At 44.5% G+C, this 28,000-nt stretch overlaps 1 protein-coding gene and 1 long non-coding RNA gene across 2 annotated transcripts in view; both read right to left on the bottom strand.

The window, feature by feature from the left end:
- Positions 1–97: 97 nt before the first annotated feature.
- Positions 98–9,946, bottom strand: LOC309363059. Its single transcript, XR_014165206.1, has 3 exons — positions 9,856–9,946; positions 8,769–8,919; positions 98–298 (listed from the first exon to the last, which is right to left on the bottom strand). It is a non-coding gene; the product is annotated as an uncharacterized lncRNA (long non-coding RNA).
- An 8,107-nt stretch (positions 9,947–18,053) lies between these two features.
- Positions 18,054–28,000, bottom strand: part of STXBP4 (syntaxin binding protein 4) — a 137,968-nt gene continuing 128,021 nt past the window's right edge. Inside the window, exon 18 of the mRNA XM_081899069.1 lies at positions 18,054–19,057. Coding sequence (XP_081755195.1) covers positions 18,937–19,057 — 121 coding nt within the window. The 3' untranslated portion in view covers positions 18,054–18,936. The remainder of the gene's footprint in view (positions 19,058–28,000) is intronic.

Below are 28,000 nucleotides of genomic sequence, written 5' to 3'. Positions count from 1 at the left end.
AATATCCTTTCTTGTAACTTGAGGCCGTTGGTTCGAGTTCTATCCTCTAGAGCAGGAGAAAACAACCCTCTTCCATGTGGCTGTCATGACATCTTGTCATTGTTGGCCAGATGAGCAATTTGGTATTTGGCTTGCAGTCAGATGGATATTCTCCATGGTAGAATACCGAGCAGGTCTCATGCGCACAGAATATACAAAGGTTGCACACAATATTTGCATACCCTCCAACATTTCTCCGATGAAAATAGGGACGTCCAACCATACCCGTCAATCTTTATCCAGTGAAAATAGGGATGTCCTAAGGAAAAGCGAGACATTCTGGGATCAAATCAGAAAACGGGAGAGCTTCTGCAAATCTGGGACTGTCCCTGAAAAATAGGGGAACTTGGAGGGTCTCCATTTTTTAATGACTGAGGACCAGAGGGCAACAACATTAGTTCTGACAAACTACCTTCTGATAAATAATTACATGATGTTTCTGGCCTAGGCGCTCTGAAATGAATGATTCGCAGCTGTGTTTTATTACTTAAAGGTGGAACTAGATGTTATGGGGGCAAAGGGAGGGTTCTCATTTGCAGGAGCAAGAAGGGACTGGGGAGAAATGCAGTCCACACTTTAAGGTAGACCTTCCTAATTCATGCTGTCCAAAACAAAATGAATGGAAGCAAAACCATTCAGCCAACCTTCAAATGTTTCTGAATTTTGCAATGCACTTCTCCAGCCAACTAAGGTGTACAAAAAAAAAATGTGTATGCTGCTTTAAAGTGTGCTCAAAATATAGTGAAAATGGCATGCAAATGGGTGTAAAGTAGATTCCAATATGTATTATATTTGGGGGAAATGTATATGACAAAATTGCATACATATAGGGGTATATCTAGGGACACGGGTGGCACTGTGATGTAAACCACTGAGTCTAGGGCTTGCCGATTGGAAGGTTGGCGGTTTGAATCCCCGCGACGGGGTGAGCTCCCATTGCTCGGTCCCTGCTCCTACCAACCTAGCAGTTCGAAAGCACGTCAAAGTGCAAGTCGATAAATAGGCACCGCTTTGGCGGGAAGGTAAACGGTGTTTCTGTGCACTGCTCTGGTTTTGCCAGAAGCAGCTTAGGTCATGTGGTCACATGACCTGGAAAAACTCTCTGTGGAGCAGACAAACACCGGCTCCCTCGGCCTGTAAAGCGAGATGAGCGCCACAACCCCAGGGTCGTTTGTGACTGGACTTAACTGTCAGGGGTCCTTTCCCTTTCCCTTTTAGGGGTATATTAGGAGAAAGTCATACTAAAATGCTGAGACGTTTTCACAAGGACTTCTTTTAAAAACAAAACAAACCCACAAGCTGAAATGTGGAGAACTGAATTTAAGATTGGGAAAAGGAGAAATGGAGAGAAAACAGCCTTGACAGATGCACCATGCCCTGTACTAAACGCTGTTCCCACCTGCCAATTCTCCCAAGGAAAGACTCCCCAGCTTTGCAAAAAATAAATTAAAAAATGTTATTATTATTTGTCACAGCAAAGCTCTGGGAGAAGTAGCAAACAAACAGCTACAGCAAAAAACAAAACCCCAAAGAATTTGTAGGGGAGAATATGAAGGCATGGGGAGAATTTAGTACCTCTCACTGCGACTGTCACTTCTGTCCCTGCATTCATATGAACCAGAAGATGCGTGTTTAAAATGCTCACCTGCATAATGTGTACTATTACCCCAAGGCAATAGTTTAAAGGGGAAATAGAGAGCATGAGAGACAGTGTGGGGTAGTGGTTACAGCGTTGGACTCAGACCTGGGAGACCAGAGTTCAAATTCCCGCTTGGCCATAAAGCTCTCTGAGTGACCTTGGGCCAGTCGCTCTCAGCCTAACCTACCTCACAGGGTCCTTTACCTTTAAGGTAAACCTCACAGGGTTGTTGTGAGGGTTAAATGAGGAGGGGGAGAACCGTGCCTGCTACTTTGAGCTCCTTAAGAGAGAAAAAAGGTGGGATGTTGATGCAATTAATAAAGAAATAAGCAAACAAACAATTCTATCCATATGGTAAAGCTACACTGTGGCACGCAGAAAAAACCACCCTAGCTGGACAGCATAGTTGATTACAAGTTACAATACGAAAATGGGAATCGGTCCTCGAAGAGCGTCATGCTGACTGGTAGAGCATTGCATTATTGTGGCGGGAAATGCCAGCCTATATCCCCCAGGTGAAGAACATTATTGATAGCCACGACATCACAAATGTCCCTGCTTAATGCAATGAACTCTGCTAGACAGCATCTTAAAAAGCAGAGACATCCCCTTGCCAACAAAGGTCCATAGAATTAAAGCTATGGTTTTCCCAGTAGTGATGTATGGAAGTGAGAGCTGGACCATAAAGAAGGCTGATCGCCGAAGAATTCGGAGGAGACTCTTGAGAGTCCCATGGACTGCAAGAAGATCAAAGAAATCAGCCCTGAGTGCTCACTGGAAGGACAGATCATGAAGCTGAGGCTCCAATACTTTGGCCACCTCATGAGAAGAGAAGACTCCCTGGAAAAGACCCTGATGTTGGGAAAGATTGAGGGCACAAGGAGAAGGGGACGACAGAGGACGAGATGGTTGGACAGTGTTCTCGAAGATGAGTTGGACCAAACTGCAGGAGGCAGTGGAAGACAGGAGTACCTGGCGTGCTCTGGTCCGTGGGGTCACAAAGGGTCGGACACGACTAAACGGCTAAACAACAACAACAAAGTCCACTGAATGTTGCACAGAGGCTGTGGATAGGACTTCTGACGGTGTTTTGTGACTCTCGGCAGCCCGCACTGCAAACAAACAATTCAACTGTCTTTCGATGCTGCTAGGAAAATACTGTTTTGTGAGCTTCTCAGAAAAACCCACTCGCTACTTCAACTGGCTTTTACAAGAGACGTCCCTCGTGTTTTGAAGTGTTGGCTGCCAGCTCCATTCCAACATCTGGCTGGGTCCAGAGTCTCTACTCAAGAGATAGGGCTGTTAAGAGGATTTGCACGTCCAGGCAAATATGACTCATTCTCCTTTCCATTTTCGAAGTGACTAGCTTTGTCCTCCGTGTTTATCCTGGTCTGGTGCGCTACTCACTGCTTGGATACCCTTTCAACCGTTCCTTGTTAAGTGAATGTAAGTAACAGCTGATCGACACATCTGGCGGCTGCTTTTCTCTTGCAGAGTGTTGTATGTGTACGGCATTCAGCTAAAAAATTGCTCTGCCGCAGGGTTTTCCAAACTTGAGTCCCCAGTTGTTTTGGGACTACAATTCCCATCATCGCTGACCACTGGTTTTGCTAGCTAAGTTAGGGAAACACTGATCTAGTCCAAGGGAACCATTTGCTGTGGCAAACGCCTACTGGGTTTCAAGTTCTACAGGGAGCTGAATGGTACAGTGGTACCTTGGGTTAGGTACTTAATTCGTCCCGGAGGTCCGTTCTTAACCTGAAACTGTTCTTAACCTGAAGCAGCACTTTAGCTAATGGGACCTCCCGCTACCGCCGCACCGCCACGGCACAATTTCTGTTCTCATCCTGAAGCAAAGTTCTTAACCCGAGGTACTATTTCTGGGTTAGCGGAGTCTGTAACCTGAAGCGTATGTAACCTGAAGCGTATGTAACCCGAGGTACCACTGTATTTGCCATCTTAAGTGCAAAGGCCCAAGCTCTTCAACTGGCCTAATGATAATTCTTTACACCTGCCCAGGAAAGCAGTTGCTAGTTCAATAAGCAAATATTTCCCTTTCCTGTTCCTGTTCCCTTTCATATATAATTTTTATTAAACATTCTTTCTTACAATTGAAAATACTCATTTTACATCCTTAAGATATCAATGACTTCCCTTCTTTTCTTTCCGTGACTCATTTTACATATCATAAAGCCCTGCATATTTTACAAAAACAATACCATTCCGTATTCCATTATTGCATCCATCAAAACTTATTTAAACTGCTGAATTTATCTTAAACCCTGCCAGCATTTTCAGCTGTATACAATTATTTCCCACATATTCAATAAACGTTTTCCAATCTTCTTTAAACGTTTGTCATTCTTGTTCTCTTATTCTATCTGTTAAGTCTGCGAGTTGTGCATATTCTGTCAACTTCAGTTGACATTCTTCTTTGGTTGGGACCTTGCTCGTTTTCCATTTGGGAGCTAACGAAACACGGGCCGCAGTAGTAGCATGCATAAATAACCTTTTTGGACACTTGGGAATTTCTGTCTGAATTATTCCCAACAGAAAGGACTCTCCTGACCTGTGATCAGCCCAATTCTGAAAGTTAGTATTTGGCAGGGTTTTTTTCCTCTGAGTCATCAATATTTCTTGTATTTCTATGAAAGCTCCCTGGGGGAAGGGAAAGCAAACCCAAGTGTGTCTGTATATAAGCCTATCAGAGCCGCAGATTGAATGTGGAGTAGCATAATTAATTGATCTTCACTAATGTGCCTTATCTGAAAGAGATATATATATCTCTTGATGCAAAGCACTCCTGTTGTACTGATAACACACCACTAGGGTTGTGCGCAGAGGCTGCCAAAGATGCATTTGTAAACAGCTCTGTAGGAGGTCAATCCTCTTTATATAATTAGATGCTAGGAGAAAAGCGATGACAAACCTAGACAGCATCTTAAAAAGCAGAGACATCGTCTTGCCGACAAAGGTCCGTATAGTTAAAGCTATGGTTTTCCCAGTAGTGATGTATGAAAGTGAGAGCTGGACCATAAAGAAGGCTGATCGCCAAAGAATGGTGCTGGAGGAGACTCTTGAGAGTCCCATGGACTGCAAGAAGCTCAAACCTATCCATTCTGAAGGAAATCAGCCCTGAGTGCTCACTGGAAGGACAGATTGTGAAGCTGAGGCTCCAAGACTTTGGCCACCTCATGAGAAGAGAAGACTCCCTGGAAAAGACCCTGATGTTGGGAAAGATGGAGGGTGCTAGGAGAAAGTGATGACAGAGGACGAGATGGTTGGACAGTGTTCTCGAACCTACCAACGTGAGTTGGACCAAACTGCAGGAGGCAGTGGAAGACAGGAGTGCCTGGCGTGTTCTGGTCCATGGGGTCATGAAGATTCGGACACGACTAAACCACTAAACAACAACAACAAAGAGGCTGGTTGCCTTCATCTTCAGATCTCAGTGCTGTTCTCCTGGTTCAAGCCCCATCTACTTCCATGACCTTTTCTGGTCAGAGAGTGCTTTAAAGATCACTGTCTAATGGAAATGGCATTGATGTTAGCCTTTTGAGATACATGGAAGCAGCTGTGTGTTAGCAATGATTACCATTGTTTGTGTTCTAAGCAGGTGTTAGAGGCCTGATCCTGATCGATGCTAATCATGCCAGCGAATCAGTGATGACAGCGAATCAGTGATATCTTTTTCAGGGCACTTAGCACCAGCCGTTGCAGAGTTACAACTCTTGATACTCCTGTAAGTCCGAGAACCATCACATGAAAAGATACTTGATTTTTCCCGGGTCATAACTGAATGCGGCCACTTCATTCCTTGGTTTTGCTGAAGTCTTATGACATTTTGGAAGCTCTCCAAAGACTGCATTACGCTGCCCAGAATAGTTCAAGAGCCCTTTGGGTGTATTCTAGACGAGGCAATCTAATGGATTTCTTCTAACTTTCTTTAAGGGGAAAAAGTCACTTTCACAAGGTTGAATGATAACCTTGCGGGAGCAAATGAGGGAAAGAAGACTGAAGCCATTGATGGGATGAAATGGCAGGGGAGCTGGCATGCGAGATCATGAGATATGGAAATGCGAGAGGCAGTGCTGGGCGTGTAAAAAGGGAGGAGAACTGCGGGCAAAACTGAACAGGTGGCAGAATTGAGGCTAGCTGAAAGAGACCTGAATCAGTGAGAAAGGAAGATCAGAAAGGAAAGAGTTCTATATACAACAAACTGGGAGAGAACAAGGCTACAAGCAGTATATAGTATGTATATATGTATACAGTGGTCACAGGTAGGTAGCCGTGTTGGTCTGCCGTAGTCAAAACAAAATAAAAAAATTCCTTCCAGTAGCACCTTAAAGGTAAAGGACCCCTGACCATTAGGTCCAGTCGTGGCCGACTCTGGGGTTGCGGCACTCATCTCGCTTTATTGGCCGAGGGAGCTGGTGTACAGCTTCCGGCTCATGTGGCCAGCATGACTAAGCCACTTCTGGAAAACCAGAGCAGCGCACGGAAATGCCGTTTACCTTCCCGCTGGAGTGGTACCTATTTATCTACTTGCACTTTGACATGCTTTTGAACTGCTAGGTTGACAGGAGCAGGGACCGAGCACCTTAGAGACCAACTAAGCTTGTTATTGGTATGAACTTTCGTGTGCATGCACACTTCTTCAGATACACTGAAACAGAAGTCACCAGACCCTTAAATATAGTGAGGGGGAGGGGTGATAAGACAGGTACTTTGAGATCTTGTACAGAATGTCCTGGGAGACTGAAGTGTTCTCCTACTGCTTTCTGCGTCTTGTGATTCCTGATATCAGATTTATGCCCATTTATCCATATTGCACAAACAGGCCAAACCCTACGCCAAAGGATAAATGGACCTAAATCTGATATCAGGAATCACAAGACACAGAAACCAGTAGGAGAACACGTCAGTCTCCCAGGACATTCTGTACAAGATCTCAAAGTACCTGTCTTATTACAAAAGAATTTCAGAAACAGATTGGAAAGAGAAGTTGCTGAATTACAACTTCTTACTAAACTGAAAACTATGGAGAGACCTGGTCTGAATAGAGATATTGGATTCTTGTCTCATCACACATGCTAAAGCTATTTTTGATCATCTGCATACTATCCCATGCTTTTTCCTGTAGGACTAATTACAGTCGTTAACAGTCGTCAACAGGTTTACCACACCTATCAGCCAATCACCCATTCCCACCACCCTTCTGAGTAATACCCCACCCCACCCTCTCACTATATATAAGGGCCTGGTGACTTCTGTTTCAGTGTATCTGAAGAAGTGTGCATGCACACGAAAGCTCATACCAATAACAAACTTAGTTGGTCTCTAAGTTACTACCGGAAGGAATTTTTTCATTTTGTTACACACAGTGGGACCAACTTCAGAGTCATGCATAAGATTATGTTGTAGGAGAACAAAGCAATACCTTTGCAGCAGGAGTTTAATGAACCTTTTTTTGTGTGTCTGCAATATATTGAAAAAGAGAGAGAAGAACCTAAGATATATTCTTAAGATTTTTATCCCAGCCAAGAGGCTCTCAAGGGGCAGTGAACACAACTGTATTGAAATGTGTGCATCACATAACAAATGTAATGTCAAAATCACAAACAGGAACAGCAAAAGCATGCCACAGCGGACACAACTGCACTGTAGAGCATACAAAAATGAGACTTTGGAGCAGAGGTGGAGGCTCTGTGGTGCCCCAGATGTTGCTATGCTACAGTGCCCTCCAGATGTTGGGCTATAACTCCCATCAGTCCCAGCCAGTAGAGCTTGTGGCTAAGGATGATATACAGGGTTAGGCCCCGTATACCTAAAATAGTGTCTCCATCCTCATCATCCAGCTTGGACACTGAGATCCAGCTCCAAGGGCCTTCTGGTGCTTCCCTCACTGTGAGAAGTGAAGCTACAGGGAACCAAGCAGAGGGTCGTCTCGGTAGTGGCACCCGCCCTGTGTAATGTCCTTCCGTCAAGGAGATGAGTAACTATATCACCTTTAGAAGACATCTGAAGGCAGCCCTATTTCAGGAAGTTTTTAATGTTTGATTTTTGGTTGTGTTTTTATGATGTCAAAAGCTGTTCAGAGTGGCTGGGACAACCCAGTCAGATGGGTGGGGTATATTATGATTATGATTATTATGGTTGTATTCCAGCAACATCTGGAGGGAACTGTGTTCATGGTACCATAATTCCCATCATCCCTTATCATGGTACTAATTCTTGTGTGTACAGTTTAGAACCAATCCTGAACCCCCCTACATTTAACCATCACCATTTATTTGCATAATGCCTTTCCATCGTTAAACCATGTTTGTGTGTGTACACACACACACACACACACACACACCAAAATCCAGTCACAATATATAACATAGTTTTTGTGATTATAAACAATAAACCAGGGTTTCCCAAACTTGGGTCTCCAGCTGTTTTGGAGAGGAGGAGGAGGAAGAAGCACTAGGCGGGTGACGGCTGATGGACACAGTGTCTTTAGAAAGCATTCCAGACTCCCCCTCTCACCCAGAACCTGGCGAGCCTTGAAAGTAGGAGAGCAAAGAGCTCAAAGGCAGAGGGCACTTAGCAGCACCCATAGGAGAGACAATGAGAATGATGAATGAGGAAGTGGGAGAGATGGGGGTAGGGTGGATAGGACAACTCCATTATCCAAGAGGCTGGGTTCTATAGCCTCTCTCTGTAAATACTGAATAAAAAATGGAAGGCAAGAAACATTTGTCTTTGTACATGACATTGTTTGTTGTGCATTGGATCCTGAGAATCTGATGGAGATTCAATAGGCACACATGGTGCCCCCTTTTTATTGCCTGTCCCATGCCAGGAAGTCTGCCTTACCTTCCACATTGACGTTAAGACTGTGTTGCATGGTTGGTGGCTGTCCCGGGTGACTGGATGCAGAAGTTGAACAAGGAAAACCAATATCAACTCAAGCTTAGCTGGACTCATGGGAAGTGACGCATGAGTTTGAATGGCTCACCTGACTCACGTCCTCATATGTGACTATTCCCAACAATCCCAGTAATTATGGTCTTGGGACATAGTTGTGCTGTTGACCTCTCACCTGCTGGTTTCCCTGTTGAACTTGTCCAACAAGTTCTGTAAGTCCTCTTCCTCTTGCCGTTGGGTGCCATTCAACCCTGGCGCTGGGTGCAAGGGAAGAAAGCTCAGTTACAGGAAGAGGAACTGCTCAGATTTTAAATATCGGCATTGAGCTGGAAAAGGAAACAACACCCAATGAAAAGAAGGGAGCATCTTATGTAACAGTATTGCACATCTCTGGAAGTGCCCATATTTCATCCTTCTGTTGTAGAACTACTGATGGCTCGGGCAAGAAAATAACTGACTGAAAACTGAGAAGCAAGGGAAGATAATACACTGTGTTTTGGAGGGGAAATGGTTTGACTAGGAAAGACTATACACACATCCACAACCCTCTTCCATATGAGAACCAAATAGGGAAAGAGTTTTCTCTTTGCTGAAAGGATACGTAAGTAAGGTCAACTGGTTAAGCCCAGTTTAATTTGACTATGGGAGGCTTTCAGGCCAAGAGAGCCGGCGATTGTCCACAGACATCTCCAGGTCATGTGGCCAGTGTGACTAAACTGTTTCTGGCATATGGAACACTGTGACGAGTACCAGAGTTCATGAACTTCCCGCCACAGTAGTACCTATTTATCTACTTGTGCTGGTATGTTTTTGAACTGCTAAGTTGGCAGGAGCTGGGACAAAGCAGCAATCAATTGTATATAGCCAGGCCCTACATTACAGCCGCATCTGTTCCAACTCTACAGACAGGTCTGAATAGAGATGTTGGATTCTTGTCTCATTACACATGCTAAAGCTATTTTTGGTCATCTGCATGCTTTTTCCTGTAGAACTAACTGCAGTCACTAACAGTTGTCAACAGGTTTACCATACCCATTGAGTCAATCACCCACCTCCCACTACCCTTCTGAGAAAGACCTCACCCCACCCTCCCATTATATATAAGGGTCTGGTGACTTCCGTTTCAGTGTATCTGAAGGAGTGTGCATGCACACAAAAGCTTACACCCAGAACAAACTCAGTTGGTCTCTAAGGTGCTACTGGACAATTTTTTAATTTTTTAAAATTTATTTCGACTTTGTCAGACCAACACGGCTACCTACCTGAATGTAAAAGCAGAAGGAGTTCACTCCATTGCATGGATTCGAACTGCCAACCTTACAATCAGCAGGCCCAAGAGACTCAGTGGTTTAGACCACAGTGCCACTCACATCCCTAGTATGTCCCTACTAACAGCGTTGGTGGCTTCTGATGCAACAGCGTTACTAACACTGTTAGTAACGCTGTTGCATCAGAAGCCACAAATCACTAGCTTAATCTCACGTCTATTTCCATGTCTAGCAACCAACACAACTCGCTGTAAGGAAATAGGTGAAGCTTACCTTCCTCTTCCAGACCCTGAAGCAAAGACTCCAGAACAGATGGGGACACAGTGCTGAGCAATAGCCAGTGCAGCAACTGTTTGGAACTATAAATAAATGCAAACAGGAAAAAACAAAACAGGGAGGGAGGGAGGGAGCGAGGGAGGGAAAGAAGAGCAGGTCAACGTCAACCAAGGGTGAATCCAGACCGACATTATTTTCAATCACATACTGAAGATTCAGGGTGGGAAGTGACCGTTTATTGGAAAGTCTTGTACAGCATCAAGGCCACTTCCCCGAAATACCACTTTTTATTTGGGCAGTAAGGAAAGTAATGGGGAAATGTTCCATGAAGTGTGTGACAACACTGGCTTTTACCCATCATCTAACCTTCCTGCAAACAAATCGGAATGGCTGCTCAAGGAACGGGTTGTTCAGAAATGCCACCAGAAGGGAGGTTTAGGCCGGCACTCGCTCAGTTATAGTCTGTTCTCGTGGCCACATTTTCATATGCATTCCCATCATCTGACGGTTGTCTCACGGGTTTACATAGTCTTTAATCAAACTAGCCACAGCTTAGCAGTGAAATACAGAGGACTGTTGCTAGAAGGACTTAAAAGTGGACAATCATCCTTTCCATGCTATGCACACATTCATTTTCCTTTTGTCCCAATCTGCTGAAGTTGATTCTGCGAGATCTGGGGAATGTGACCAGATGGCAGTGCACTTAGTATGCACACCATGTAATAATAATAATAATAATAAAAAAAAGAAGAAGAAGAAGAAGAAGAAGAAGAAGAAGAAGAAGAAGAAGAAGAAGAAGAAGAAGAAGTTGTAGCCCACACATCTGGCTGGGTTCCCTCAGCCAGTCAGTTTATGTACAGAAACATAATAAAACATTTTAAAAAATCTCTATACAGGGTTGCCTTCAGATGTCTTCCAAAGGTTGTATTGTTACTTATCTTCTTGATATCTCCTGGGAGGGTGCCACTACCGAGAAGGCCCTCTGCCTGATTCCCTCTAACTTCACTTCTCACAGTGAGAGAACTGCCAGAAGGCCCTTGGAGATGGATCTCTATGTCTAGGCTGAATGATGGAAGTGGAGATGCTCCTTCAGGTCTGCTACAGTGCACCAGACTCTCTCTCACGACTGCTGTGGAAATGCTCCTTCATTCATTCTGCTGATACCCATCAACATACCCCCTAATCCTACTTTACAGTTTCTGGGAGTGAGCCCTAGCAGCGAAACAGATTTTGGAGCTATGCAATGCTTCTAATTCACCTCCAGGGACCCAAACCATCTTGTTGATGAGCAAGTAATCCTTGCCATGATCTCTCCTTAGCCTTCTTCTCAGTCTGTCCAAAAGTGATTAATGGATTTAAAATCTGCCACTGGTCTCCTGAAAACAGCCCCCAAACCACTGTGAATACTAAGCAGGAAAAAATGAGCAAGGGATTTAATATGAAAGACTTCAAAGGGCTTAAATTCAACGCTGGATCGTTTCCTCTTTAAAACTCTTCAGAAAAATTATGGAGGGTAGAACGGTTGCACATTACTAGGCAAAAACATGCTGGGTTTTAGGAGCATCCCAGAATTTCATATTAATCATTTACATATCAGATATTTCATCTTCCTCCTCATTAGAAAATCTGCAGCGCTATGATTACTAGAGTGTCATGTAAAAGCTCACAGGGCAACAACTTCCAAGAACTGTCAATAGAACAGAGATCTGCTTCCTGGACCCTTGAGATGTGATGCATTTTGTATACGTAACATTCCCTCCCATTCTTAGCACTGCACTCATAGCAAAAGAACAGAGCTAAGGGCAGAAACAGCGGAAGACAGCTTAGATGCTCCAGAGGGCAGAAGCAGAACCAGTTTGTTTGTTTGTTTGTTTCAATTTATTACTGGGAAATGATATATAATGAAATGAAAAGGATGTTTAAAATAACGTTTGTAAAAACCCCAGAAGCTTTTCTACTGGGGATTATAGGGATAGAACTACCTAATTTGTATAGAAATAGCGGCAAGAATGTTACTTGCCCAAAAATGGAAAGAAGAAGAAGTCCCAGCAAAGGAAAAATGGATACAAAAACTTATGGAATATGCAGAAATATCAAAACTCACTGGAAGAATAAGGAATCAAGATAACAAACTTTTTAAATAAAAGAATGGAAATGGTTTATTGAATATCTACAGATAAATTGTAAACAGATAAAAACACTGGAAGGATTATTGTAATAACCTGCAGCTATATAAGTGTGTGTGTGTGTGTGTGTGAGAGAGAGAGAGAGAGAGAGAGAGAGAGAGAGAGAGAGAGAAATGAGGAAGTTAAGTTAATTTGGATATGCAGAAGATAGTAAAAATAAATTCAAGGAACCACAGTAAGAGGGGGAAGGAAGTCAAGTTTTCAAATGTCAACATGAATGTAAAATGAGTGAAATGTATATATATCTGAAAAGTATAAATTATATATATAATTTTAGAATTTACATTTATACCTTACCCTACCCAAAGAGGCCCAGGACAGCAAACAACAAGCAGTGAAACAAAAGCAACAACAAAAGTCTTAAAAGCAATTCCAATACAGGTGCAGAATGGGACTAGGTGAATCAATGGATGGCAATGGCAAGGTAGCAGATTCTGGTTAAACATTAGGAAAAGTTAAGAGATGCTTTACAACAGAACAAATCCTCTTGGGTGTGTGTTGGGGGTCTTCTTTCAAGCAGAGGCTGGCTGTGCAATTGCATCCTGCATTGAGCTGGAGGAGACATGCCATCCAACTGTACAATTCTATGGAAGATAGCTCTGTTATCAGTGGCTGCTATTGGGTTCTATAGAGCAAAGCAGCTGGGCTGTAATCTGAGACACTGGTCTGGTTCACAGAACGTGGGAAGCCAAACTACGATTTCTCCAGAGGGGAGATTGCAGCCATGCTCCTCCACTTCTTAAAGTTAGCCAGTTGGGACTGTTCACCTTGGGAAAGTTTTTCTTTCTTTTCCCTTTTAAAAATAATGTTCATTTACTTGATTCACTCTCCCCCCTCCAAAAACACCTCTTTCCCACTGTGACACACTTCCCGTCTGCATGCCTGAAGCTGATGTAAAATAACCAACCACAAATTTGTGAACCATGGAGTGGATTGCATGGAAAGAATGACGATTCTGGAGCTGACTTCATGTGGAGCAGTGGTGAGAGTCGGCTGAATGGGCCTTCTGGAAATTGTTGGCCACTTGCCTCACTATTAAATGGAAAAAGCAGAGAGAGTGAACAAGAGAGGGGGGAGAGAGAGAGACAGACGGACGGACGGACAGACAGAGGACCACACTGCAAAGATCCATCCTGTATTATCAGCTAACAGATCTACTTCGAAGTAAGTCCTGATGGGTCCAATGGAACCTACTCCCATGTCAGTGTACAGGATTGCAGCTGAAAAGCATTCTAGTGGGTTATCGTTATTCCAAATTTTGATGCCTCTTTTTTCTGGCAGAAACAATGTGCTTGGAAATCCACCGCTCCCGCGATCTAATTATATTCTGAAGCAAAGATCTGATTAATATGAAGAAGATATGGCAAGCGCGGGACGCGGGTGGCGCTGTGGGTTAAACCACAGAGCCTAGGACTTGCCGATCAGGCAGTCGGCGGTTCGAATCCCCACAACGGGGTGAGCTCCCATTGCTTGGTCCCTGCTCCTGCCAACCTAGCAATTCGAAAGCACATCAAAGTGCAAGTAGGTAAATAGGTACCGCTTTGGCGGGAAGGTAAACAGCATTTCCGCGCGCTGCTCTGGTTCGCCAGAAGCGGCTTAGTCATGCTGGCCACATGACCCGGAAGCTGTACGCTGGCTCCCTAGGCCAATAAAGCGAGATGAGTGCTGCAACCCCAGAGTCGGTCACGACTGGACCTAATGGTCAGGGGTCCCTTTACCTTTACCTATGGCAAGTGCGTTTTGGGGACAGATAACTTCCTTTCCTTTTACAGCTTTCTGTTGGCGCAAACCTGTTTGTTAGGCAGCACAGATATATGTAGAACTGGCGATATGGTGATTTGCAGATTCTGTGGACACAGAAGTCTCCTTTCTCCAGTGGATTCCCTGCTAACTTCAATGGTGCTAATGTCTGTGCAAGTGCAAAGGGGTGTGTTGAGCTAACAACCTCTACTCCCCCTGAAGTGCACAAAAAAGGCACAGAGGATCTTTGGGGGATTGTCTGCAGCTGTTTTTCAGACACAATTGAATGAGGCTAGTCCTCATGATTGCTAATGACAGCTTTGCCCCAAATTTCGAAAACTTCATTGATCCAATCCAATCCAAATAATTTTATTGTGCTAGCCACTGGCCATGACAAATCTGAATAAAAAATTAACACAAGCAATAGGGGTGTCATGTCACAAATAATAGTCTCTATTTAGATCTCTGCGTCTCCCTTACAGTTCTCTGCTATATTGCCCAGGGTCTTCTTTCTGGCCGCTAAAGCAAAAAGGGTGACTTTATGAGTCACCCTTTTAACGTGTCCAGAGGAGGGCAACCAAAATGGTCAAAGGCCTGGAAACGATGCCTTATGAGGAACGGCTAAGGGAGCTGGGCATGTTTAGCCTGGAGAAGAGGAGGTTAAGGGGTGATATGATAGCCATGTTCAAATATATAAAAGGATGTCACATAGAGGAGGGAGAAAGGTTGTTTTCTGCTGCTCCAGAGAAGCGGACATGGAGCAATGGATCCAAACTACAGGAAAGAAGATTCCACCTAAACATTAGGAAGAACTTCCTGACAGTAAGAGCTGTTCGACAGTGGAATTTGCTGCCAAGGAGTGTGGTGGAGTCTCCTTCTTTGGAGGTCTTTAAGCAGAGGCTGGACAACCATGTCAGGAGTGCTCTGATGGTGTTTCCTGCTTGGCAGGGGGTTGGACTCGATGGCCCTTGTGGTCTCTTCCAACTCTATGATTCCATGATTCTATGAGTCACTGAAGTGTTTACATTGCTAAGAAGCCATTGGACATTCTCTGCTGGGGAGACACATCTTTCCTTTACAGACGGTAAGGTGAGAAATCGCCTTCTGGGTCCAATGTATAGTGGCCAATGTAGTAAATAGTGTAATATGTCTTCCGGCTGTGATTACCCACATATGCAGAGCCTGTCCTCGAAAGATTCCATCAATGGTGTCTCTGAATTTTTTTTACACATCACTTGGGAAGACTGGCGAACTAATGCCAGTGTACTGGAAGAAGCAAAGATCACCAGTGTCGAAGCAGAGATTCTTCAACATCAACTTTGTTGGACTAGTCACGTTGTGCGGATGTTTGATTTTCGTCTTCCAAAGCAACTACTCTATACTGAACTTAAAATTATGAAGCGTAATGCTGGTGGTCAACAAAAGAGGTTCAAAGACTCTCTCAAGGCAAATCTTAAAAAATGTAGTATAAACACTGACAACTGGGAAACACTGGCCTGAGAGTGCTCCAACTGGAGAACAGCCTTGACCAAAGGTGTCACGGGCTTTGAAGATGCTCGAACTCAGGATGAAAGCGAGAAATGTGCTAAGAGGAAGGCCCATTTGGCAAACCCTCACCAACTCCTGCCCAGAATAATAATAATAATAATAATAATAATAATAATAATAATAATTTATTTGTACCCCGCCCATCTGGCTGGGTCTCCCCAGCCACTCTGGGTGGCTTCCAACAAAGATGAAAGATACACTAAAATGTCACATATTAAAAACTTCCCTGAACAGGGCTGCCTTCAGATGTCTTCTGAATGTCAGGTAGATGTTTATCGCTTTGACATCTGATGGGAGGGCGTTCCACAGGGTGGGCGCCACTACCGAGAAGGCCCTCTGCCTGGTTCCCTGTAACTTGGCCTCTCGCAGTGAGGGAACCACCAGAAGGCCCTCGGAGCTGGACCTCAGTGTCCGGGCAGAACGATGGAAACCTATGTCCCCACTGTGGAAACCTATGTCCCCACTGTGGAAGGACGTGTGAATCCAGAATTGGCCTCCACAGTCACTTACAGACTCACTGTTAAAACCATGTTCATGGAAGACAATCTTACTCAGCTACGAGTGATCGACAAAGAAGAAGATACAGAGCCTGTCTTCGTATGGTACCCTGTTATATCATCCATCTAGGACAGTGGAGGGCATAGCATGAAAACGCAGCTCAGTAAGAGCTAATCTTAGTGAGGCTGGCCAGAGATTCAACAGGTAACTTTTTAGAAGGGGGGCATTTATCCAGAGACTATGACTAAATGCAAGGACAGTACCCTATTTCCCTGCCCCCCGGCCAATGATATGCCTTAAGCAGAGAGGAAGAGTGGGTATGTTGCACAAGCCCCAAGCCCTGAATGGTTTGGGAAAGAAGCCATCCAGAAGACCAAGGCACGGGAAAGGCAAAGAATAAAAACCAAAAGTTAGCACAATCCGTTTTATTACAAACTTCTAAAAGGACATTCTTGTTTGACGTCTGTTACAAACTGCTGAGGATTTGTATCTTCAATCTGTCATCTCTACTTACAGTTCTCTGCGTAATCAAATTTACCTTGTGACTTAACACAGAAAGCAAGCAAGCAGGATTGCAATGTCGTATGCTTGCAAACATAATCTGCTTTAATATACACTCCAGGTATCGATTCGTGGTAGTAAAAATTGTGATCCGGTGGTAGCTTATGTGACCAGCTAGCATTAAGAAGCGGCGAAGCGGGAATAGCAATCCACTTCAGAAAAGCCATTAACTAGAAAGCAAAGATACAAAAACATCTCCAGATTGCTGAAACATGATCAGGTGGAGATGAAGATTGTAGCTATGGCCATTAGCGGGATAAAAACCTTGACCTAATTAGACTCAGTTTATGCCTTGGTTGGAAAGGCAATGAAACTGAAGATTTGGGTCTGGGAGGAAAATGCATCCATTCTTTGCTAGAAGCAAGAATTGCTTCTGCTTCCTTTAACAGAAGACCATTTCAGATTAGAGCCATGACCACTGTGCTGGGTTGCCCTGAAGCAACGCTGTCTGAATTGGGCTACAGATTTGAGCTAGTTTAGTTGCCACGGCATTTCTCAAGGACCCTGGGAACCTTTGCTGCAGGATCATACCGAGATCCCTGCTACCTTAAGGAGTGACGGTTCTCTAGGGTCCCTCAGTGTGTGGAAACCATGGCAGGGGAAGTGATTTAGGATTATAGGTGTTGACCTAGAACCCTGCTGGGTCAGACCAAAGGCCCATCGAGTCCAACCAGATGCCTCTCTCCCCTTGTAATTCCCAGCAACTAGGATGCCCTTAGCTCCATGTTCCCCCAAAAGGCAACCCACTAGCCACTTGGAGCCCACTGAGTCTTACCCACTAGGGCTGGGCGGAATCTGGTTTTCAACAACGTGATATATCAGTAGCTAAATACGGCCATATGCTCCCCACCTTAGGAGAATAGGAAGAAGCAGTCAATCCCAGGCCTACTGATGCTCCAATGCCTCTCTGGCTTATGTGTGACTGTCTCTGGCTCTGTCTCACACAGATCTGTCACAGGCTCACCTTCTCGGGCTCCGTACATCTGCCTGCCTTTGGCTTTGCCCAAGCGGGCAGGCTGAGTCTTTCCTTCTGGAGCAACTGGCTTCCCCAAATGGAAATACACTGCCCAGCCGCTCGGGCGAAGGCCATTTGAGCCACTGATACATCACAGCTGCTGGGGTGCTCAAAAAGTCTGAAACCTTTATTGAGATGTGAGCACATATTGGTTTCAGGCAATAATTCGGAGTACAGTAGTACCTTGGTTCCCGAGTGGCTTAGCTGCTGAACATTTCGGTTACCAAACGCCGCAAACCCAGAAGTAAGTGTCCTGGTTTGCGAATGTTTTTCGGAAGTTGAACGTCTGACGCAGCTTCCACGGCTTCCGCTTGAATGCCAATCGGAAGCTGAGCCCTGGTTTTCGAATGGTTTCGCTAATGACGGCTAATGATGATGAAAATCTCCATCCGAAGATTGCAGGGCGATGTACAATATAAGAACAGAAAAATAGGTAGCATAACAACAAACAATAACAATAACCCCTCCCTCCCCACAGTTTAATAGGCCATAGATTGTTTAATTTGCCAAAGAGAAATGTCTAGTCTGGGCTATTTTGTCCAAATCATTCAAGAAGTATGCTGCTGAGTCATTAAGCCGATACTCTCTCGATCTGTTGAAACAAGCTTGAACACCCCTGTGTTTCCATCGTCTCTTGATAACTCCAGCAGATTCTGTTGTCTTAAAGCCTTCCTCTGCTGATCCAGCTGGAACAAAAAGTGGATGAGCGTCATCCGCTCTGGCAGAATCCCCCAAATCTGCCAAAAACCACTGTCGCTGAGGGCTGGGTCACACCATTGGGGCGGAGGGCAGATTTCGCGCAAGCTACTACTTTGCCCGTGATTGTATTGCTTTATTTTTCTCCGTAAATGGCAACCATCTACACATATATGAGCAAAAAAACTACTGGTGGAATGTTGGGGATTGCCTTTTATACAAACAGGCTATAGATATACAAAGGACCAATAGCATTAGACGGAGAAGCAGGTGTGAATTGCCGTTGTTTTTTTAAAAACCCAGATGTGCTTGCAATACTTGCTGCAAATCGTCACAGGTGCTTGATCTGTGTGGCTGGGTTTATCTATATGCCAGAGAAAGTCCGTTGACGCAGGCAGTGCCTTATTTAGCCGGCAAATCACACAAGCGAGAGGAACGTTGATAAATTGTTTCAGACAGAACTAGTTCATGGGAGCTAGACTATTGGAAGTGGGTCATCTCTTGACAATTGGGATGATACCACCATTTGCATCTGTTTTTTGCCGGCAGATGTTTTCAGCCTTTGGGATCTGGAAGCTCTCTGAAGCTCTCTTCTTCCTCCTCGTTCTCTTCGGACCGTGGCAAGGCCAGTACGTGGGTGACAGGATGGATCCAGGACGTTGTCTGAGTCACGTGGCTGGAAGGGAGCAAAATAAAATAAAATAAAAAGAAAGAAAGAAAGAGTGAACAACAACAACAACAACAGTACAGTGGTACCTCGGGTTAAGTACTTAATTCATTCCGGAGGTCTGTACTTAACCTGAAACTGTTCTTAACCTGAAGCACCACTTTAGCTAACGGGGCCTCCTGCTGCTGCCGCGCCGCCGGAGCACGATTTCTGTTCTCATCCTGAAGCAAAGTTCTTAAGCTGAGGTACTATTTCTGGCTTAGCAGAGTCTGTAACCTGAAGCGTATGTAAACTGAAGCGTAGGTACCACTGTATTTGTATCCCGCTCATCTGGCTGGGTTTCCCCAGAGGCTTCCGGCACATATAAAAACATAATGCTAAGCATTAAAAACTTCCCAATACAGGGTTGCCTTCAGATGTCTTCTAAAAGTTGTATAGTTCTTTATTTCCTTGACATCTGATAAGAGTTTATCCCACAAGGCGGTGCTACTGCCGATAATGCCCTCTACCTGGCTCCCTGTAACCTCAATTCTCGCAGTGAGGGAACCGCCAGAAGACCCTCAGAGGAGGACCTCACTATCCCGGCTGAATGATGGGGGTGGAGATGCTCCTTTAGGCATACCAGGGCCCAGGCCGTTTAGGATTTTTTAGAGTCAGAACCGACACTTGTGCTCGGAAATGTACTGCTTACCAAGTACTTGGAAACTTAAAAGCTTACCAACGGAAGACCTTTCCTGACAATAAAGCAAATCATGCTTCCCTATAAATGGTGGCTTCTTCCACCAGCCCCCCTCAAAGGAGAAGGGAGAGCCACTTGTAAAGGGTGTCCTGGAAGTTACAAAGACTCAAGGGAGCAATCATTAGGGTGGCCCTGCTTATAGGTAAAGGTAAAGGGACCCCTGACCATTAGGTCCAGTCGTGACCGACTCTGGGGATGTGGCACTCATCTCACTTTATTGGCCGAGGGAGCCGGCGTACAGCTTCCGGGTCATGTGGCCAGCATGACCACGCCGCTTCTGGCGAACCAGAGCAGTGCACGGAAACGCCGTTTACCTTCCCGTCGGAGTGGTACCTATTTATCTACTTGCACTTTGACGTGCTTTCGAACTGCTAGGTTGGCAGGAGCAGGGACCAAGCAACGGGAGCTCACTCCTTCGCGGGGATTCGAACCGCTGACCTTCTCATCGGCAAGCCCTAGGCTCTGTGGTTTAACCCACAGCGCCACCTGCGTCCCTGGAAAGTAGGACATACGGCTACCCTAACCATCACACACCCTAGCGGCTTCATTTGCTGTTCTCCTGTCGTTGTTTTAAAATGTAAAATTGTAATTTATTTCCCTCTTAGTATCCAGAGTAGCCCATCAATAAACAAATGAACAAATGATGCTCATGCGGAAGTAAAAGTATAAGGCGGTCGGACCGCACCAAAGGAAACCCAGAAGTCCTGTTAAGGTGATAGCCCAAGTTAACAGCATGTTACTGGCTTTGTCAACACCTTCATTAGGATTTTTAAAAGAAGTTTTACTTAACAATCTGATGAAATAAGGACATCGGAAAGATGCTGTCCGAAATGATGCTCACATATTTACAAACAGGCTCTGAAGCTGAATTATGCCCTCCCTCCCCTTTTTTTATTTTCTTTTTGTTTTGTTTGTTTGCTTGACAAAGTAATAATAATCACAAATAAATAAGAATCAAAATGTGCACCCCACCCCTGAGACAATTCCATTGTAACTATCCAATCTCCCAAAATTTCAACACCTCTCGCGATGGTTTGACCCTTTTCCGTTTTAACCGTACAAATTCTACAAACACCCTCCATATCTCCTCAAAATCATTGCTCCTGCATATTCCCTGTCTTACCTTAATGGCACATTTATCGTTAATAGCTATATCCCACACCTCTTTATACCACTCTTCCATTTTATATTCTGCTTGCCCCTTCCACTTCCTAGCTATGATAATTCCTGCAGCTGTCAATAAATTTGTGAGCAAGTCTTTCAAAGCCTGATAACCTTCCACCCGGTCGTAAATCGATAATAATGCTACATCTGGACTTCTGGCCAGCTTGCTATCCCTCCCCTTTGCCTTTCCTGGCTCTGCCCCACTGCTAGAGTTCCCATAAGTCTGCCTCCATCGCTTCGTAAATAGGGGTGGGAGCCAGAAACTCCACAGAGGGGTCCCAATGCCATTCTCTTTTGTTACCCTAAATAAAATGGAGAGGGTTGGGGAACGCGCTCCAGCCAAGAGGTTGAGTAAAAAGTAGGTATTCTTCCACCTGTAACCACCTTAGGCGTCCTCTGAAAAACTGCCTATTTTCCTCAGGGTGCTTGCCCGAAACATTCATTTCCATTTTATTTCAGCTTAATGCCAGTGACCTGCTTTTCTTTCCAACAGGAAGTCCAAAGTCAGTTAACAATAACATACCACAACGAAGGCAATAACAGCGAAGGAAACAACCAACAAACCAATAGGAAAGACGATTTAACAATCAAAATGCCACAATAGCCTCTCAGTAATGTTTCCACCTACTACATAAGGCGGGCCAGGAGAAATACACTTAATAAACCTGTTGGAACACCCATAAACAGCCAAGTCAATAAATTCAAACTGTTTCAATGAATAACAAGGGAAGTAATAAATCGCAGCACGTTTTACTCAGAAATATCCTTTTCTTCCCCCCTCAATATAATTTTTTTATTGAATTTCCAAAAAAAAATATTCAAATTAAATGGTTACATTTTTCATGTATTGACTCCCCAACCCCTCTGTGTTTCGTTCAAACCCTTTTCTCCTGCATTATATATCCAACTCTTGTCTATTGCAGAAATCCCTCTAAAACAGTCACCGTATTTTTTGCTCTATAAGACTCACTTTTTCCCTCCTAAAAAGTAAGGGGAAATGTGTGTGTGCATCTTATGGAGCGAATGCAGGCTGCACAGCTATCACAGATGCTTTCACTGCACAGCGATCCCTCTTGCTGTTTTGGCTTCTGAGATTCAGAATATTTTTTTTCTTGTTTTCCTCCTCCAAAAACTAGGTGCGTCTTATAGAGCGAAAAATACGGTACTTGATCATTTTTCTTCTGCTGCCCCTTTCTCGAATCCTGCCTGTAGTGCTTTCCCAAATAGTCCAGAAAAGGCCTCCATACTTCTATAAAAAGTTCATCTTTCTGACATCTTAATATTGCTGCCAGCTTTGACATTTCCGCATGGTCCATTACTTTTTAAAGCCATGCCTCCTTCATTGGAAGAAACGTCCTTTTCTGGAAACCTCCAGCCCAGCAGCAAATGTGCCAGAACTTTTAAGAAATGCCTCTGTCCATTAGTGGTGGTGGAAGGGAAGGGGGGATGATGGTTGTAAATTGCCTCTAGACTACTATCATCCTTAACCATTGGTCATGCTGGCTAGGTTGGATGGATGCTGGAAGTCCACTGCATCTGGGAGGCATCAGAAAGTGAAAGGTAACTCTAGCACAGAAGTGGAAAATACTTTTTGGCCTGAAAGCTCAATTGCCGAATGTGGAATTTTCAGGAACAGAGAGCATATTTAATAATAATAATAATAATAATAATAATAATAATAATAATAATAATAATAATATGTTATTTATATCCCGCCCTCCACAGCCAAAGCCGGGCTTAGAGCGGCTAACAACAGTATAAATAACACAGTTTACATAAAATCACAATCAATTAATTGAAATACATTCTAAAATCAATTCAGAGTCAAATTAATGGCAACCATTGGGCTAGCGTTCTATGAGGATTACCAGAGGAGGAGGTCAGGCTGTGCCTTGGCCAAAGGCCTGGCAGAACAGCTCTGTCTTGCAGGCCCTGCAGAAAGATGTCAAGTCCCGCAGGGCCCTAGTCTCTTGTGACAGAGTGTTCCACCAGATCGGGGCCATGGCTGAAAAAGCCCTGGCTCTGGTTGAGGCCAGCCTAACCTCCCTGTGGCCCGGGATCTCCAAGGTGTTTTTATTTGAAGACCGTAAGGTCCTCTGTGGGACATACCCCCTTCCCTCCCCTTGTCCCACTTACAACTTTGTACCAAGTACAGCATGTATACATATACCACATGACTTCCCTTCCACCCTTTTCCTGGTTCCTTTGGCTTTTCTGCTACTCTGCGTAATCCACATTTTCAATCATCCAATTTGTTATCTATTAAGTACTCTATTTCAACTCTGCCGGATTGACTCGAGACCTGCTGAGCTATGTATTTGTCTATACTGGTTCTTAAAATATTCAATAGACGTTATCCATTCCTCCTTATATTCCTTATCTTTGTTTTCTCTTATCCTGTTCGTCAGACCAGCCAGTTCAACAATTTACAGTCAAACAATTTACACTGCCATTCTTCCTTAGCAGGTACTATACTTGTTCTCCACCTCTGTGCCAATAAGGTTCTAGCTGTGGTGGTGATGTATAGTAATAAACTCTTTTGGTGTTGTTGTGGGGTTTTTTGGGGACCTCTGTTGAAAAATCTCAGGGGAAGTTTTTTTAAAGTATCTTTTTAAATTCATTATATACAGTTTCCCAATATTCCTTAATTATTTTAGAGGACCTCTACAATTTCATCCCTCAATTTCATTACATTTTCAACATACAGTCATACCTTGGTTCTTAAGCAGAATGCGTTCCAGGAGTCTGTTGGACTCCTGGAGCCGTTCAAAAATTGGCTTCTGAAAATTGTTCGAAAACCAGAACACTCCTGGGTTTCGATCGTCCGGGAGCCGGTTTGTTTGGGAGCCAATGCGTTCAGCTTCCAAGGTACGACTATATACCTTTTCCTTTTTAAAGACATTTTTGCCAATCTGGTGGGTGTTAAATGCTATCTCCGAATGGGGAATTTTCAGGGAGTCGGGGGCTCATACCAGTGGTGACTAGGGACAGAGGCAAATTTGGATGCAGAAACGGACGTGACTCTTAATTTTACAGAAAATAAATCAAAGGCTTACACATAAACACATACATACATGGCAAGAGGCATCATCACACTTTGGGGACTTAGCATATTCAATGAAAGCACCGTAGGTAGGCAGGAAGCAGGATACGGGAAGAGGCATGACCCATGAATAGCCCTGAGGGCCAGAAAGACAGGACCGGAGGCCCACATCATCAATATCATCATTTTATCATTTATACCTGGCCCATCTAGCTGGGTCGCCCCAGCCATTCAGGGCGGCTTCCAACACATAGAAAAATGTAATACAGTGGAAACTCGGTTGTCAAACGTAATCCATTCTGAAAGACCATTCAACTTCTGAAATGTTCAACAACCAAGGTGCAATGGCGTTTGGCAAAATCCATTGAAAAAATGGAGAAACGTGCCCTGGAAGACGTCTGAGGTGCGTTTGAAAACGGAAGCATTCACTTCTGGGTTGTCGGCGTTTGAAAGCAGAAACGTTCAGCTTCTGAAGCATTCAACAACCGAGATTCCACTGTAAAGCATTAAAAACTTCCTGATACAGTGGTACCTCGGGTTACATACGCTTCAGGTTACATACGCTTCAAGTTACAGACTCTGCTAACCCAGAAATAGTACCTCGAGTTAAGAACTTTGCTTCAGGATGAGAACAGAAATTGTGCTCCAGTGGCGCAGCAGCAGCAGGAGGCCCCATTAGCTAAAGTGGTGCTTCAGGTTAAGAACAGTTTCAGGTTAAGTACGGACCTCTGGAACCTGAGGTACCACTATATAAGGCTGCCTTCAGAAGCCTCTTAAAGGTTGCACTTATCTCCTTGGCTTGGGGTTTGCATAACACTATACCCTCCAACATTTTTCCAATGAAAATAGGGATGTCCTAAGAAAAAGTGGGACATTCCAGGGTCAAATCAGAAACCGGGACAGCTTCTCTGTAAATCCAAGACTGTCCCTGGAAAATAGGGACACTTGGAGGGTCTGTGACACAAAAACATTGTGCTCAGTGTCATACAAACTGGTCTATGCAGAGGAATCCTGTTTCCGCAACAGGATTAAATCTTTCTCCTGGGGTTCTTCATGCAGATTTTGGGGGGTTTCTTGTACCTGAAGCACCAGAGTAGGTTACGCAGGTGGAGGTGTCAAGGTCTTTTTCTGGCTGACAACGCATAGAAAAATGTAACAAAGCATAAAAAACTTCCTGATACAGGGCTGCTTTCAGATGCCTTTTAAACGTTGTGGAGTTCTTTATCTACTTGACATCTTATTGTTAGCAAAGATGTAATGCAGGATTCAGGGTGGGCGGGGAGACTATCTGGCATGCTCAGTACAACGTGGTCGAATCCTGACACCATACAAAACCACCTGACGACAGTCTGGGAGTACCATTGTTTGCTCCACGAAGGAAGCCTGGCGAGATGTGTGCTAAATGAGCACAGCAGGAGCCTGCAAGCCTCCTTTGCAAAAAAAGTCCCATTGTGTCCGGAAAACAGTTTGCATGGCGAGACGGCATGAAGGCACGGTGTGTGATTGGGGGGGGGGGAGCAAAGCGAGGGGACACTGACGGCGGGGAAACACGAGGCAAAGCACATTGCACCCCCTGTGTGTTCATGCATAGCCAGCCCGAGGCCCCTTGAGAGCGGTGGGAAGGCTATTCCTTCTTCGCCGCAGCAATCGCTCGGTCACGTTTCCCCCATTCAATAGTTGAAGGCTAGCTTTTGCGTCACAGGGCTACAGCCCTGACTTACCGGTGGAGAGATCCTTCTGTTCTGAGGATGATGGGTGAATGAATGACGGCATCACCCCTCTATTCCTGCCTTTCTCCCAGCTGTGCCAAGCTAATGTTAAATTGAACATGACAGGCAAAAGCAGGGATGAAGGAGGTTGTCTTATTATGACCACGAACACTATATAAATCCAGACCGGGGGAACTCTTTCCCATTTTAAACTTGAGGTGTGTTAATTAGATTAACCCATCTTTCGAGCAGACAGGCCGCATATATCTTTACTACTACAATCAAGGCTGAAGGTTTTTGGTTGTTGCTGCCAGAATTGCTTCTCAAATGTAGTCTGGATAAGAACAGGATTTGGCTGGCTGAGATGATTCCTTCCACTTTTCCGCAGCCTTTAATGCCAGCAGGTTCAAGAGGAGAGCTCAGGATGAATGTTAAGCCGCAGATAGACACACAGTAAAGGTAATTATGACTGCTAATTATACCTTTATTTAGTTGCTAAAATTTACTACTGCTACGACTAATTTCAATATGTATTCCATTTCTTCCTCCACCTCAAATGAGAGCCCAAAGCGCACAGCTATGCTACCTTTCCAAGCATATTTAAATATTAACAAAAACGCCAATAGCTGGAAACTGGAATTGGGGGGAAAAGGAAACCAATTAACCCCTGATGTCTCCTTCCAAAGAAATGCGCAAGCATTTTTCCTTGGTGGGAAATTGCCCCCTCACTAAGGACTAGGAACATGAGAAGGCTGAACATTTATTATTTATTAATTTCATAAAATTCTTACATCGCTTGAGTGTAACAAACCAACAAACAGCAACGCTCAAAGTGGTTTGCACAAATGCAAGTTTTTGCTTGCTTCCTGAAAGCAGATGACATTGACCTCAGCTGGGCCCAGCTTTGTAAATCTTGGGACAGTTATGGAAAGTAACACTTGCATTAAGGCAACTGGCAGGGAAACCTCGGTAAATTGGAAAGGCATTTTCTTTTTTTGTTTCCAGAGCGTTTTGAAAGCCCTTAAATAACTTACGTGTTGCCAGGCAGTAGAGAACAAATTTCTGTAGGTTTGGAAGCTACTTTGGTGAAGGGAGAGGTGCAGTCAAGGAGAAAATACGTTTATCAGGAACCTACTTCGGATGGTTATAATCAATAATAAAAGCATGGTATCCAACTAAGGGTTTAGGACGCGGGTGGCGCTGTGGTCTAAACCACTGAGTCTCTTGGGCTTGCTGACTGGAAGGTTGGCAGTTCGAATCCCCGCAATGGGGTGACCTCCCGTTGCTTTGTCCCAGCTCCTGCTAACCTAGCAGTTCGAAAGCACACCAGTGCAAGTAGATAAATAGGTACCACTGCGGAGGGAAGGTAAACAGCGTTTCTATGCGCTCTGGTTTCCGTCACGGTGTCCCATTGCGCCAGAAGCAGTTTAGTCATGCTGACCACGTGACCCGGAAAGCTGTCTGCGGACAAACGCCGGCTCCCTTGGCCTGAAAGCGAGATGAGCGTCGCAACCCCATAGTAGCCTTTGACTGGACGTAACTGTCCACGGGTCTTTTCTTTTTTTAAAAAAACCAACAAAACCAAGGGTTCACTGAACGTAATTAATTAGGTCCATTAATTTCAAAAGGGCTACTCTGAGTAAAACAACAAATTTTAACAACTAAAGGGAACGTCACCATTGATTTACATGATAGTTATAGAAGGACATAAGGAAGTTCCTGCCCCAAGGGGAGGAACTTATCTTTGATAAGACAATGTGTAATGGGTTGCCAGCATTTTTGGGGCTATGGGCACATTTGCAAGCCAGGGTACATGTTGTGGGCACCACCACACCACCTAATCTATTGGCTACAATAGGATGCTCCTTTCAAGGCTCACTTCAGCTGGGGGAGAGAAACATGAGGGCACCAGGGATGGTCTCTGTGGGCATCTATGTATCCATGGGGGCATGCTGGCAACCCCTCAGAGAGTGAGGGGAGGAGAGAGAAACCATAGAATTGGAAGTGACCCTGAGGACCTCCCCCTGCAATGCAGGAATCATTTCCAGCTCTCCCATACAGGGATTGAACCTGCAAAACTGTCATGATCAGAACACCTGAGAACAGAGCAAATATTTGCTCCAAACTAGTGCTGTTCCAAGGGGATGCTGGTGGCACTGTGGGTTAAACCACAGAGCCTAGGATTTGCTGATCAGAAGGTTGGCGGTTCAAATCCCCGTGACGGGGTGAGCTCCCGTTGCTCAGTCCCTGCTCCTGCCAACCTAGCAGTTCAAAAGCACATCAAAGTGGACTTCCGG

This window comes from Podarcis melisellensis, assembly GCF_964234715.1.
Source record: "Podarcis melisellensis genome assembly, chromosome: 2".
Taxonomy (NCBI): domain Eukaryota; kingdom Metazoa; phylum Chordata; class Lepidosauria; order Squamata; family Lacertidae; genus Podarcis; species Podarcis melisellensis.
The sequence above is the reverse complement of the archived record's forward strand: the minus strand, read 5'-3'. Positions and strand labels throughout refer to the sequence as shown.